The sequence below is a fragment of the Canis lupus genome, unplaced genomic scaffold (assembly GCF_011100685.1).
Source record: "Canis lupus familiaris isolate Mischka breed German Shepherd unplaced genomic scaffold, alternate assembly UU_Cfam_GSD_1.0 chrUn_S1928H2127, whole genome shotgun sequence".
In the NCBI taxonomy this organism is placed as follows: Eukaryota; Metazoa; Chordata; class Mammalia; order Carnivora; family Canidae; genus Canis; species Canis lupus.
The window spans coordinates 49,809-61,673 of NW_023330794.1; the positions used below are offsets into that span (position 1 = coordinate 49,809).

General features: G+C 47.3%; 3 protein-coding genes across 3 annotated transcripts in view; all 3 read right to left on the bottom strand.

Moving 5' to 3' along the window:
• Positions 1-2,858, bottom strand: part of LOC119868911 (leucine-rich repeat-containing protein 37A2-like) — a 39,483-nt gene extending 36,625 nt beyond the window's left edge. Inside the window, exon 1 of the mRNA XM_038589374.1 lies at positions 608-2,858. Within this exon, the coding sequence (XP_038445302.1) occupies positions 608-2,649 (2,042 nt within the window). The 5' untranslated portion in view covers positions 2,650-2,858. The remainder of the gene's footprint in view (positions 1-607) is intronic.
• Positions 2,859-4,019: 1,161 nt separating this feature from the next.
• Positions 4,020-5,548, bottom strand: LOC119878804 (leucine-rich repeat-containing protein 37A3-like). Its single transcript, XM_038589375.1, has one exon. The coding sequence runs from the start codon at positions 5,401-5,403 to the stop codon at positions 4,039-4,041; it is 1,365 nt and encodes a 454-aa protein (XP_038445303.1). The 5' UTR covers positions 5,404-5,548; the 3' UTR covers positions 4,020-4,038.
• A 4,829-nt stretch (positions 5,549-10,377) lies between these two features.
• On the bottom strand, positions 10,378-11,599 carry LOC119878805 (GTP:AMP phosphotransferase AK3, mitochondrial-like). Its single transcript, XM_038589376.1, has one exon. The coding sequence runs from the start codon at positions 11,583-11,585 to the stop codon at positions 10,902-10,904; it is 684 nt and encodes a 227-aa protein (XP_038445304.1). The 5' UTR covers positions 11,586-11,599; the 3' UTR covers positions 10,378-10,901.
• Between the last annotated feature and the right edge of the window lie 266 nt (positions 11,600-11,865).

Sequence of the window (11,865 nt, forward strand, 5' to 3'; positions counted from 1 at the left end):
TGCCACAGTACTGAGTCCTGGGCGGGGCATAAAATGGGTGCTGTATATAGAAAACCAAGGGACAAAGATGAGTTCTAAACATAGCTGAGGAATCAAATAATAGCTAACACTCACATATATGTGAGGCACTGAAAACGTGTTTTATATGTATTAACTCACCAAATCTCACAATAATCCCACAAGGTAGTAACTATTACCCCATTTTATAGATAAGGAAATTGAATCAAAAGCTAATAAGTGACAGAACTCAATTCAAACCCAGGCAGTCTAATTCCGGAATCTCTACTCTTAACCACTTTTTTGTATATCACCAAGGAGATGGAAAGAGGGACATGTTGCTATAAAGATGGGAGAGTAGAGGTTAAGCGATTAAATCATGGGGCTAAAAAAACTGGATAAAGAATAAGGACAATTACAAGTAAACGAGTGCAGACGTGGGAACCACAGCAAACAGGAAAATGAAGATAAGGACAGTTGTCAAAGAAAAGGTAAAAAGAGAGAGTCAGTCAACATGGTTGGGGAGATGACGAAGGCCCAGGAAGACCTCAAAGAAAGGCTGCTGTGTCAAGCAGGAGGCAGGGAACAAATGAGAAAAGGCAATTCTTACAAGATGGTGAAGGTGTTGTTGTCCGTGTTGGGCTCTGGCACAGGCACTCTGCGGAGCCTCTGCTTTGGGCTGAAACCAGTACACGATAGCGTCTCATCTTTGCAGGTACAGAGCTCACATATGTTGACATTTGTGGTAACACTCTGTTCTGGCTGCTCAGTGAAAGTTGTATATGCCTTTTCTGGGAAGTATTTTGCAAAATGCACCACTGAGGGCTGAGTCGTTGGGGGGAGAACCGACTCAGATGACTCTGGTTGGTGACTTACAGTAATTTCCAAGTCCATAGGTGGAACAGTGACTTTAGTCAGGTTTGGCTGTTGACTCTGAACACGCTCTCGATGTGCAAGTGTCACCTCAAGGTCCGCTGGAGAAGGAGCTGTAGTCTTCTTCGTGGTTGCAGAATGTTTAGCCTCTGTAATAGGTTCTGGAGTAATGGTAAGCCCCAAGCCCCCATTATGAAATGTGATGCTGGGTGATTCTGGATGCTGGACTTCACCCTTACTTGGAGTTGGACTCATCACTTCCTGATGAAATGGATATTGAACTTTAACCTCCTTAGGTGGCTCTGGAGGCTGAGTTGGGGTCTCTTGCCTGGCTGGAGAAGGTTCAACTTCCATATTGGATCCTGCAGTTACAGTAATTTCCAGGTCCATAGGTGGAACAGTGACTTCAGTCAGGTTTGGATGTTGCCTCTGAATCTGCTCGAGATGCGCAAGCGTCATCTCAAGGTCCTTTGGAGGGGGAGTTGTAGTCTTGGTGGTTGTAGAACGTTCAACCTGGGTAGTAGGTTCTGAAGTTATGGTAAGTCCCATGTCCACAGGATGAACTGTGACACTGGGTAAAGTTGGATACGGAGCCTGATCCTGACCTAGGGTTGGAACTGTCCCCTCCTGATGGAATGGATATTGAACTACAACCTCCTTAGGTGGCTCTGGAGGCTGAGTTGGGGTCTCTTGCATGGTTGGAGAAGGTTTGGTCTCTGTAGTAGGTTCTGGAGTTATGGTAAGCCCCAAGTCCAAAGGTTTAACTTTGACTTTATTTAAGGTTGAATGCTGAACCTGAACCTGCTCTGATGGTGGAAATGTCACCTCAAGGTCCTTTGGAGGAGCTGTAGTCTGATGCAGAGTTGTAGACTGTTCAACCTCTGTAGTGGGTTTTGGACTTATGGTAAGCTCTAGGGCCAAAGGTTGTGTTGTCACATTTGGTGACCACAGGTGCTGAGCTTGATCCTGAGCTGACGTTGGAACTGCTGCCTCTTGATATATGGAAGGTTGAGCTACAAGTTCCTTAGGCAGCTCTAGAGGCATGGTTGGAGAAGGTTCAATCTCTGTAGTGGATGCTGGAGTTATGGTAAGTTCCAGGTCCAAAGGTTGAACTGTGACCTTAGTCAAGTTTGGACGGCGAGACAGAACCTGCTCGAGATGTGCAAATGTCACCTCCACGTCTTTTGGAGGAGCTATAGTCTTTTTCAGGGCTGTAGAATGTTCAACTTCTGTAGTGGGTTCTGGACTTACAGTAAGCTCCAGGTCCAAAGGTTGAACTGTTACACTGGGTGATGATGGATGCTGAATTTGATCCCAACCTGGTGTTGGAATGGTCTCCTCCTGATATACTGGAGATTGAGCTACAGTAACCTCCTTAGGTGGCTCTGGAAGCTGGATTGGAGTCTCCTGCATAGGTTGAGGAAGTTCAATCTCCTTAGTGAATTCTGAAGTTATGGTAAGCCCCAGGTCCAAAGGCTGAACTGTGACTTCAGTCAAGATTGGATGCTGAGCTTGAACCTGCTCTTGATGTGCAAATGTCACTTCCATGTCCTTTGGAGGAACAGTAGTTTTACTCACGGTTGTAGAATGTTCAACTTTTGTGGTGGGTTCTGGAGTTAGGGTAAGCTCCAAGTCCAAAGGCTGAACCGTTACATTGGGTAACAATAGATGCCGAGCTTGATCCTGACCTGGAGTTGGAACTGTCACCTCCCGATACATGGGAGGCTGCATTACAGACTCGTCAGGTGGCTCTAAAGGAGGACCTGGAGTCTCTTGCATGGTTGAAGTTTCAACCTCTGTAATGGGTTCTGGTGTTATGGTAAGCTCCAGATCTAAAGGTTGAACTGTGACTTCAGACAAATTTGGACTCTGAGCCTCAACATGTTCTGGATGTGGAAGTGTCACCTCTGGATCCTCTGGAGGAGCTAGAGTCTGCTGCAGGGTTGTAGAAGGCTCTGGAGGTACAGTAAACTCCAAGTCAAACAGGTTTAGCAGTGACACTGGGCAAGCTTGAACGCTGAGCTTGATCTTGTCCTTGAGGTGGAACTGTCATCTCGTTATGGACTGGAAGTTGTGGTTCAACCTCCTTAGATGGCTCTGGAGGCTGAGCTGGAGAAGGTTCTGACTCTTGATGGGGCTCTGGAGACTGAGTTGAAGCCTGCTGCAGAATTGGAAATGACTCTAGCTTCTCAGGGAGCTCTGAAGGCTGAGTCTGTGCCACCTGTTGGGCTGGAGAAAGTTCTACCTCCTTAAGGGGCTCTAGAGGTAGAGATGGAGCTTCTTGCAGGACTGGAGAGGATTCCACCTTCTCAGGAAACTGTAGAAGCTGAGAAGGGGTCTTTTGAGAGACTGGAAGAGGTTCCACTTTGTCAGCAAGTTCTAAAGACTGGGCTGGGGATTCCTGTTGTGTGGCAGAAGGCTCTACCTCCTGTCGGGGCTCAGGAGATATAGCTGGGACCTGCTGGGGAACAGGAGGCTGAGCTGGAACCTCTGGTTGGGTTGGAGGCTTGACGTCTTCAGTGGGCCCTGGAGAATGAGCTGAGACTGTGTACTCATTTGAAGATGGTTCAATCTCCTTATGGGGCTCTGATGGCTCAGCTGGGGCCTCCTGTTGGGCTGAAGTAGGTTCCATCTCCTTAGGAGGGTCTGGAGTCTTTACTATGAGTTCTTGTTGGCCTGGAGGAAATTCATCTTCAAGGGTCTCTGGAGACTGGAAAAGAAGCTCGGACTGGGCTGGAGAAAATTCAACCTGCTCAGGGGGAACTGGAGCTTGAGCAGAGGCCTCCTGCTGCCCTGGAGCATGTTCAAACTTAGTGGGCACTGGAGTTATGAAAACCTCCAGATCTACAGGTTTTGCTGTGATATTGGGCAACATTGGATGCTGAGCTTCACCAGGACCTAGACGGGAGGATGTCACCTCATGATGTACTGGAGGCTGAGCTACAATATCTGTAGAGGACTCTGGAGGCTGAGCCTGGTGCTCAGGCTGGACTGGAGAAGGTTCTACACCTACGACAGGCATCTGAGGCAGAGATGAGCTCCACTGCTGGCTTGGAGAAAGTTCAGTTTCTTCAGGAAGATCTCCAGTCTGTGTTGGTACTCCCTGCTGATCTGGATAAGGTTCAACATTTTCAGCAGGGGCTGGATGTTGTTCTGGAAACCCACTCTTCACATGAATTTGTGGAAATTGAGTGGGAGCCTCTTCCTGAGCTGGAGATGGTTCTCCCTCCTCAGAGGCCTGTGGATACTGGGTTGGGGCCTCCTGCTGGGTTGAAGAAGGTTTAGCTTTCTCAGGAGTCTGTGCATGATGATCCTGGCTCTCCTCCTGTATTGAGGAAGGTTCACCCTCCTCAGGGATTTGTGGAAGCTCAGCAGGGCCTCCTGCTGGGGTGGAGAAGGTTCCTTCTCTTCCTGAGTCCCTGGAAGTTGAGCCAGGGCCTCCTCCTGGGTTGAAGGTGATTCACCCTCCTCAGGAGCCTGTGAATCCTGAGCCAGGGTGTCCTGCTGGGTTGTGGAAGGTTTAACCTCTCCAGGGGTCTGAACAGGGGTCTCCTGCTGTGTTGGAGGTTTCTCCTGTGTGGGAGATTCTGGGGACTCAGTTGGAGTCTCCTGTTGAAATGGCAAATGTTCATTCTCCTCAGGGGACTGTGGAGGCAGAGTTGGGGCTTCATGCTGGGTTGCAAAAGGTTCCACATTAAGGGGCACAGAGGGCTGAGTGACAGACTCACGTTGAACTGGCAAAGGTCCCACCTCTGTAGTGGGTTCTGGTGTTACAGTAACCTGCACGCCTGCAGGTTTAACAGTGATATTGGGCAGGTTTAACTGTTGAACCTGATGGTGACCTGGAGGTGCAACTTTCACCTCATGATGCTCTAGAGGTTGAGCTGGGTGCTCCTGCTGGGTTGGAATAGGTTCCACCTCCCCCAAAGACAGCTCTGGTGGCTGAGCTGGTTGTTCTTGCAGGATTGCAGGCTCAGCCTTCTTGGGGTGCTGTGGAGGCTGAGTCACAGTTACAGTAAGTGCCAAATCTACAGGTTTAACAGTGACATTGTGTAATTTTGGCCGCTGAGCTTCATTCTGACTCAGAGATGGCACATTTACCTCCTGAGGTGGTACCTTCTCCTCTGGTGGCTGAGCTGGGGCCTCCTGAGGGGTCCAAGGTTCTACTTCCTCAGGTGCCTCTGTAGGTTGAGCTGAGGCTTCCTGTTGGACTTCAGGGGTACTTGAAGGTTCAGCTGGGGCCTCCTGTGGGCTTACAGAATTTCCAGCTTCCTTAAGGATCTCTGGAGGCTGAGATAGAGCGTCCTGAAGAAGTGGAGGTGTTTCTGTCTCTTCAGGGGACTCTGGATGCTTGGCCTGGGCCTCCACTCCAGGCACAAAAGGTTCAGGTTCCTCTACAGTGGACTGGAGAGGTCCTGCAGGGGTCTCCTGCAGGAGTGAAGAAATTTCAAGCTCCTCAGGGAGCTCTGGGGGTTGATCTGGTCCCCCTGGGAAATCCATTGGTCGGTTTTCCTCAGGGTATATGATATCCATACCAGAATCTGAATAATCGTCCTGCAGTTGTTCTAGGAGCTCTTTATTTGCAAATTGGTTTGGAGTTCCAATAACAACTTTGGCAAGCCTTCGATGCTGAACTAGATCTTTGTCCAGGTTTGGGGATGAAACAAAAAACTTTCTTTGGTTTTAAACCCTGACTGTCCAGAGGTGGAGCAAGTATTTCCAATGACTGGTGATCTTCTGGCTCATCTCCAGTTTTCATCTTACTTTTGAGTGGAGGAGGTAGAACTATGGCCTGATTCTCATCACCCAACGCTTGGAACCACTTGTAAGAGCCTTTCGTGCAGGGTTGGCTTGTCATTCAGATTACTGATCTGTCTCTGGGGGCAGCTCACCATTTGAATCCGTGTCCAGGAATGGAACCAAAGTCTCAGTCAACTGCTTAGGCGGGGCCGATATCTGGGCTGGAGCAGAGGACCTCAAGTTATTAAAGCCCCCCCCCGCCTCTGCGGGGCGGGTAAGTGCCTGGAGCGATTCATGCAGGAGTTCAGAAGAGTGCGAAGACCAGGGTTTCCGGGGGTTCCGGGGGTTTCCGGGGATCTCGAGGGCCGGAGGTCCGACGGGCCCACGCCGGAAGCGGAGCTTCCTGGCCAACAACCACGACGGTTGCCAGGTAAAAAGAAACAAAAGGGAGAGGCAAAGCCTGGACATGATACTCTGCGGAGCAGAGACCCAAGCCAGTGGGGCGCTCGGTCTCGCCAGAGAAACCGAAATGTTCAGGGAGCCCGGTGACGCCCCCCATTGTTAGCAACTGCGCGCCCCTCCCCCGCCTGCGTCCCACCCTTTATTTACGCCACCTTTGTGAGCTTGGCACAGCTGGGGTGCGGCTGGGCTCCGAAGCCCCTGGTTCAAGCCTCTTCCCCAGAATCCCCAGGCCAAGCCTCCCTTCCCCTGCAAGGCCACCACTACCTCCCGCCCGAGCTACAGGGAAGGATTTGGGCTGCTGGAGTCTGCAAGGACCCAGACTCCAGCCGCTCTGAGGTGTAGGGTCGGGGGTGTGGAGCAGTTTCCCCAGGAAGCAGAAGACCTGGCGTCCCGGAGATTCAAAATGCTAGTCCACTTCTGGCGGATCGAACTTGTCCTCTTCAAAGCTTAAATCCGAGACACATTCCTCCTCCCCCTGGCTGTACTGCTTCTAAGAAAAGAGGCTGACCTGAAGAATAAGCACAGGGACAGTGGGGAGGGGAGCACACTTCACGGTTACTCTGAATGTTGCCATTTCCTCTAAGTTCTCCCATCCGAGTACTAACCAGGCCCGACCCTGCTTAGCTTCCGAGATCAGACGAGATCGGGCGCGTTCAGGGTGGTATGGCCCGTAGACTCCTCTAAGTTCTCAATACGCATGTCTGAGTTTTAATTCACTACTGTGTTAGGAGGAGGCTACCTACCACTGAATCAGCGATGGCTCCAAATCCTGTGGGAGGGCTTGGGGGCATGGGGGGAGGGGAGAGGTGAGCAATTCATTCTGGGAGTGAGAGTCTGAAACCAAGGGACTAGCCTCCGTTTACATTAGGATGGAAAACTTCCGCGTCCCACCTACACTCAACACACCCTGTCAATCTAGAACGAGTAACCTTGAGGTCTACCCTGTGTGCACGCATGGAGAAGGCACTTAAAATGTTTGAGGTCAGCATGTTAAACTTTCTGGAAATACTGTAACTAGCGCCCCGTTTACTTCCTTCACTGTCCTTTCTATAATCTCTTTCATTTTAGTCCGTGTTTATGGGCTGGCACAAGCTCTGGAGAACGTAGGTTTTTGTTTGCTTTGCTTTCAAGGATTTATTTATTCAGAGAGACAGAGGCAGAGACACAGGCTGAGGAAGAAGCAGGCTCCATGCAGGGAGCCCGACGCGGAACTCGATCCGGGTCTCCAGGATCACACCCTGGGCTGCAGGCCGCACTAACCCGCTGCGCCGCCAGGGCTGTTGGAGAGAACGGATTTTATCCTATTCCCAGTGTCTAGCACATACTCTGGTTTTTAAATGGAACTAATTCCATAACTGGTCTTATTTAGGAATGGATCTGTTGTTAGAGTCAGGTTTCTGAAATCTATAGCATCAATACTGAATCTCTTTCTCTCACATTTCACAGGAAGCTAGACTTCTTAAAGTGTAAACTTGGATAAGTCTGAAATTTCCTTGACTGGCTTGATTTAAATTGAATTAGAAGAATTTTTGCACAGACAAAACTTCAAATGCTTTTTCAGAAAGTAACCATCTTTTCATTCTCTACTCTCTTCCCTTCAAAACAAATGTTTGCAACTTCGGAGTTAGTTAAATAATCAGAATTCTAGCCCCAAATTAAGTTCTTAATGACATGAAACACATTCTTTGCTCCTATTATTTATTTTTTTTTTTAACATTCAATTATAGAACATTGGCATCTTTATTTTAGAACTTACTTTGTCAACTTAATCCCTAATTCAGGGTTAGGGTTACAGAAAAGTTCTTCAACAAAATATTTCATACAAGATGTCTATGTGATACTGATATCTGGGTAATATACCTTATTTGAAAGACAATTAAAAAAATATTTTATTTATTCATGAGAGCCACACAGAGCCCTGAGGGGAGCCTGATGTGGGACTCCATCTCAGGACCCTGGGATCAGGCCCCAAACCCAAGGCAGATGCTCAACCACTGAGTCACTCAGGTGTCCCAATGCACATAAAGGTTTTCAAATGCTGTAGCATCATCTCACTTAAGGCCATAGTTACTCTGTTCCCAAGTCCCTGAGATTCTGTTTGAGGGGAGCGCTAAAAGGCTGTGTCCTCTTCTATGTCCACAACTATAGGAGCACTCTGATGCAATTGGCTCTCCAAATTTCAAATAAGGGGTCAGAGCCAAGGGCCAAGACTTCAAGAAAAGCCCCAGAAATTCCCTGCACTCAAAAGCAGTTTCAGAGTTTCACATTTCCCAAAAGATGACAGAGCTAACTATAGTCTTCCAAATCCTGTCAGTTGCTTTAAATTATGGTTATAGTATAGTATAGTATAGCTGTGGAACCCTTGAGCTTTAATAACCAGGTGCTTGAATTAAATCATGTAGCTCCTCTTGGGTTCTGGCATCTGTAATCTCTTCACACTGTCTGTATTCCACAGCTATTTTACCACTTTCTGTAATAAAGTTAACGAGGATCAATTCAGAGTTTTTCTTGTTCTAAAATGTGCTGTACTGGGTGTTATGCTATATGTTGGCAAACTGAACTCCAATAAAAAAAATAAAAATGAGATTGCTGTATACAATAATAGAACCCATCATTAGATATTCTTTTGAAATTTAAAAGCAGAAAATAAAGCATTTTCCTAGAAGTTTTCTCATCTCACACTTCTGTTTTTATCATAACTATTTTTTTAAAGACTTTATTTGAGAGAGAGAGAGAAAGGGAAGGAGAGAGAGAGTGTGAGCACATAAGCAGGGGGAGGGGTAGAGGGAGAGATAAAAGCAGACTCCCCACTGAACAAGGGAGTCTGACTGTGGGGCTTGATCCCAGGACCCTGGGATCATGACCTGAACTAAAGGCAGACACTTAACTCACTGAGCCACCAAGGCACTCCTCTATCTCAGTGTTTTTTTTTAATTTTTATTTATTTATGATAGTCACACAGAGAGAGAGAGAGAGAGAGAGAGAGAGACAGAGACACAGGCAGAGGGAGAAGCAGGCTCCATGCGCCGGGAGCCCGACGTGGGATTCGATCCCAGGTCTCCAGGATCGCGCCCCGGGCCAAAGGCAGGCGCCAAACCGCTGCGCCACCCAGGGATCCCTCTATCTCAGTTTTTTTTTTTTTTTTTTTGTTCTAGAATTTAATTTTATTGTAGTACATTAAGAGTCATGTATGCCAGGAAAGCCAGTAATATTCATAAGCTTAGTAGTTCACCACAGTTTTAGAAAGCACATAATACATTCAAATAAGGCATTACAGAAAGTTTTGTAAAGAATTAAATGTGTCCTGCAATCCTTTTTAAAAAAAGCCTTGGTCCATTCTGAAAGATCAACATTGAATTTTTAAAAATCAAAAGAAAAGTTTTTTCCCACAAAAATACACGAAGAACCACTTGCTGGCATTTATATTTTGAGTGCCTGGGATAACAGGCCGGTGTTCAAAGGCAGTTCATAACAGGTTGTACCAGGACTCGTTGCATCTGATTTAGCACCAAGTAAGAGTAAATATCCCACTGAAGATGTAGCTGATTTTTTCATCCACCTCTCATCGCCCCACTCTTCCTGCCAGGCCACAGGACATAAGCACGCATCCTTGTTGCCCTACGAAGAAATCAAATTCTCTTCGCTTTTAAAGGGCTACTTACTCAGGCTACACACACAGGTGGAGTTCTTGCCCTGCTGACGGTGGCAGGGAAAGCCAGCAGCTGCCCGCTGCTTTCACTAGGAATAAAGTCCTTCAACAAACTCAGTTACCTTCCTGGTCCTTTTTAACCTCTCATGTAAATCCTTTTAATTGCTACTAATTTGATTAGTTTACTAATTGATTGTTTACTAATTATGATTGTTAAGCATGTCAGGGAAATTCTCCCCAGGCATAGCTGATCTATTTCTACTTCCTGAGGACCCAGTATGCTTGCTTTTATGTAGGGCCATGGGTTTGCTTTTCTTCTTGTATTTTGTCACTCATCACAGCAGATTTTACATAGTGATCAAAAAGAGAAACTGGCAAGTAGATCCTAAAGCACATACTTATACTTCTAACCTGAGCAATAATCTGAAAACACAAGACTAATTACATTTTCTGTTGATAATTCAACCTCAGTGCTTTTGTAAGAACTTCCAGTGTCAATTTCTAATAAATCATTTTTTTCAATACACATGTTCTCAAAACCTGTCACAGGAAAGTAATATTTTCCTATATGCTAATTTAACACAATTTTATAGCAGACTGAAAATTCTGAATAAACTGAAAGTTTGTTTATGACATAATAAATACAGTATATACGGTTAAGTTTTTAAGTTTCTTACTGTAAAGGCAACAGTGAATTTGCATCCTGAAACTAATCTGCATATCTGGTTGCTTGTTTTCTAGAATTTGATAGTGTTTCACAAAACCATGTACCACAGTGCTAACGATGCTGGGTTTTGGCATCAGTCTACAACACATTTCTCTGATGAGCTACTTTACCGAGTGACATGGAAATGTTTTTAGCTTCTCCAAAGAATAAGAAAATTTTTTATCAACCACTTAAGTCTTCTGAACAAAAGTTAATATTACTACCAATTGCTCTTTTAATTAGGACATCTGATGTTTTTAAATTACATACCCATAGAAGATACCCTGGGTAGACAAAAAGATGAATCTTAGTATCGGACTCATTTGGCCCATTCTTAATTTCCAGAATGAAATCAGTAGAAGTGAAACTAATATAATTTTCAAAGAATTCATACATGCCAGTCTCAGAACACGGAGCTTCTAAATGCACAGGTGAGGAGTCTCTGCTCATCTTACTGGTGATGTACACTTTTCCTCATGGAGTAACCGATGCTTTCTGGTTTATTTGTGGAACTTTTGTTTGTAGGAAAGCATACACATGGGGCCAGATCTTGTTGGTTTCTGTTCCAGAGAAGGTTTCCAATACTCCCTTTTTCCGGTAATATTCCAGGACCGGCTGTGTTTGGACTTCATAAGCCTTGAGTCTCTTGACAACCGTCTCTGGCTTGTCATCATCCCGCTGAATGAGAGGCTCCCCTGTCAGGTCATCAATGCCCACGGCTTTGGGAGGGTTGAATTCGATGTTGTAGACTCGGCCGCTGGCCGGATGAATCCAGCGCGCGGTGAGACGCTGCTTAATGACTTCAAAGGGCACGTTCAGATTAATCACTGTGTCTATCTGATAAGCTCCGTCCAGGGCTTCTGCCTGTGGAAGTGTCCTTGGAAAACCATCCAATAGCCAGCTATATTGGGTGAGGTTTTTCAGCTCATGAAGGGCCAGCCGAGTCATGACACCATCCGGGATGAGCTTCCCTTGGTCAATGAAAGTCTTGGCTAACACACCAATTTCTGTGCCCCGAAGCATGTTGTCCCGGAGCAGGTCCCCGCTGGAGAGGTGCTTCAGCGCGAAGTGCTTGGTGATGCGCGACGACACGGTGCCCTTGCCGGAGCCCGGCGCCCCCATGATCACGGCGCGCAGCAGCCGCGCGGACGCCCCCATGGCCGCCGGGAGCCGGGGCGGGGGCTCCGGCCTGGCTGCGCGCTCGCGGGGCTGCGCCGTGCGGGGCGGCGGGCGGACAGCGCTGCGCGCAGGGGGCGGGCGCGGCGCCCGGGCGCTCCCGGAAGTCTCTATCTCAGTTTTTAAAAAGATTTGAGAGAGAGAGAGAGAGAGAGAGAGAGAGAGAATGTATGTGAGGGCACTGGTAGGGGGAGGGGCAGAAGGAGAGGGAGAGAATCCAGAGCAGATTCCCTGCTAGGTGTGGAACCCGCATTCAGGGCTG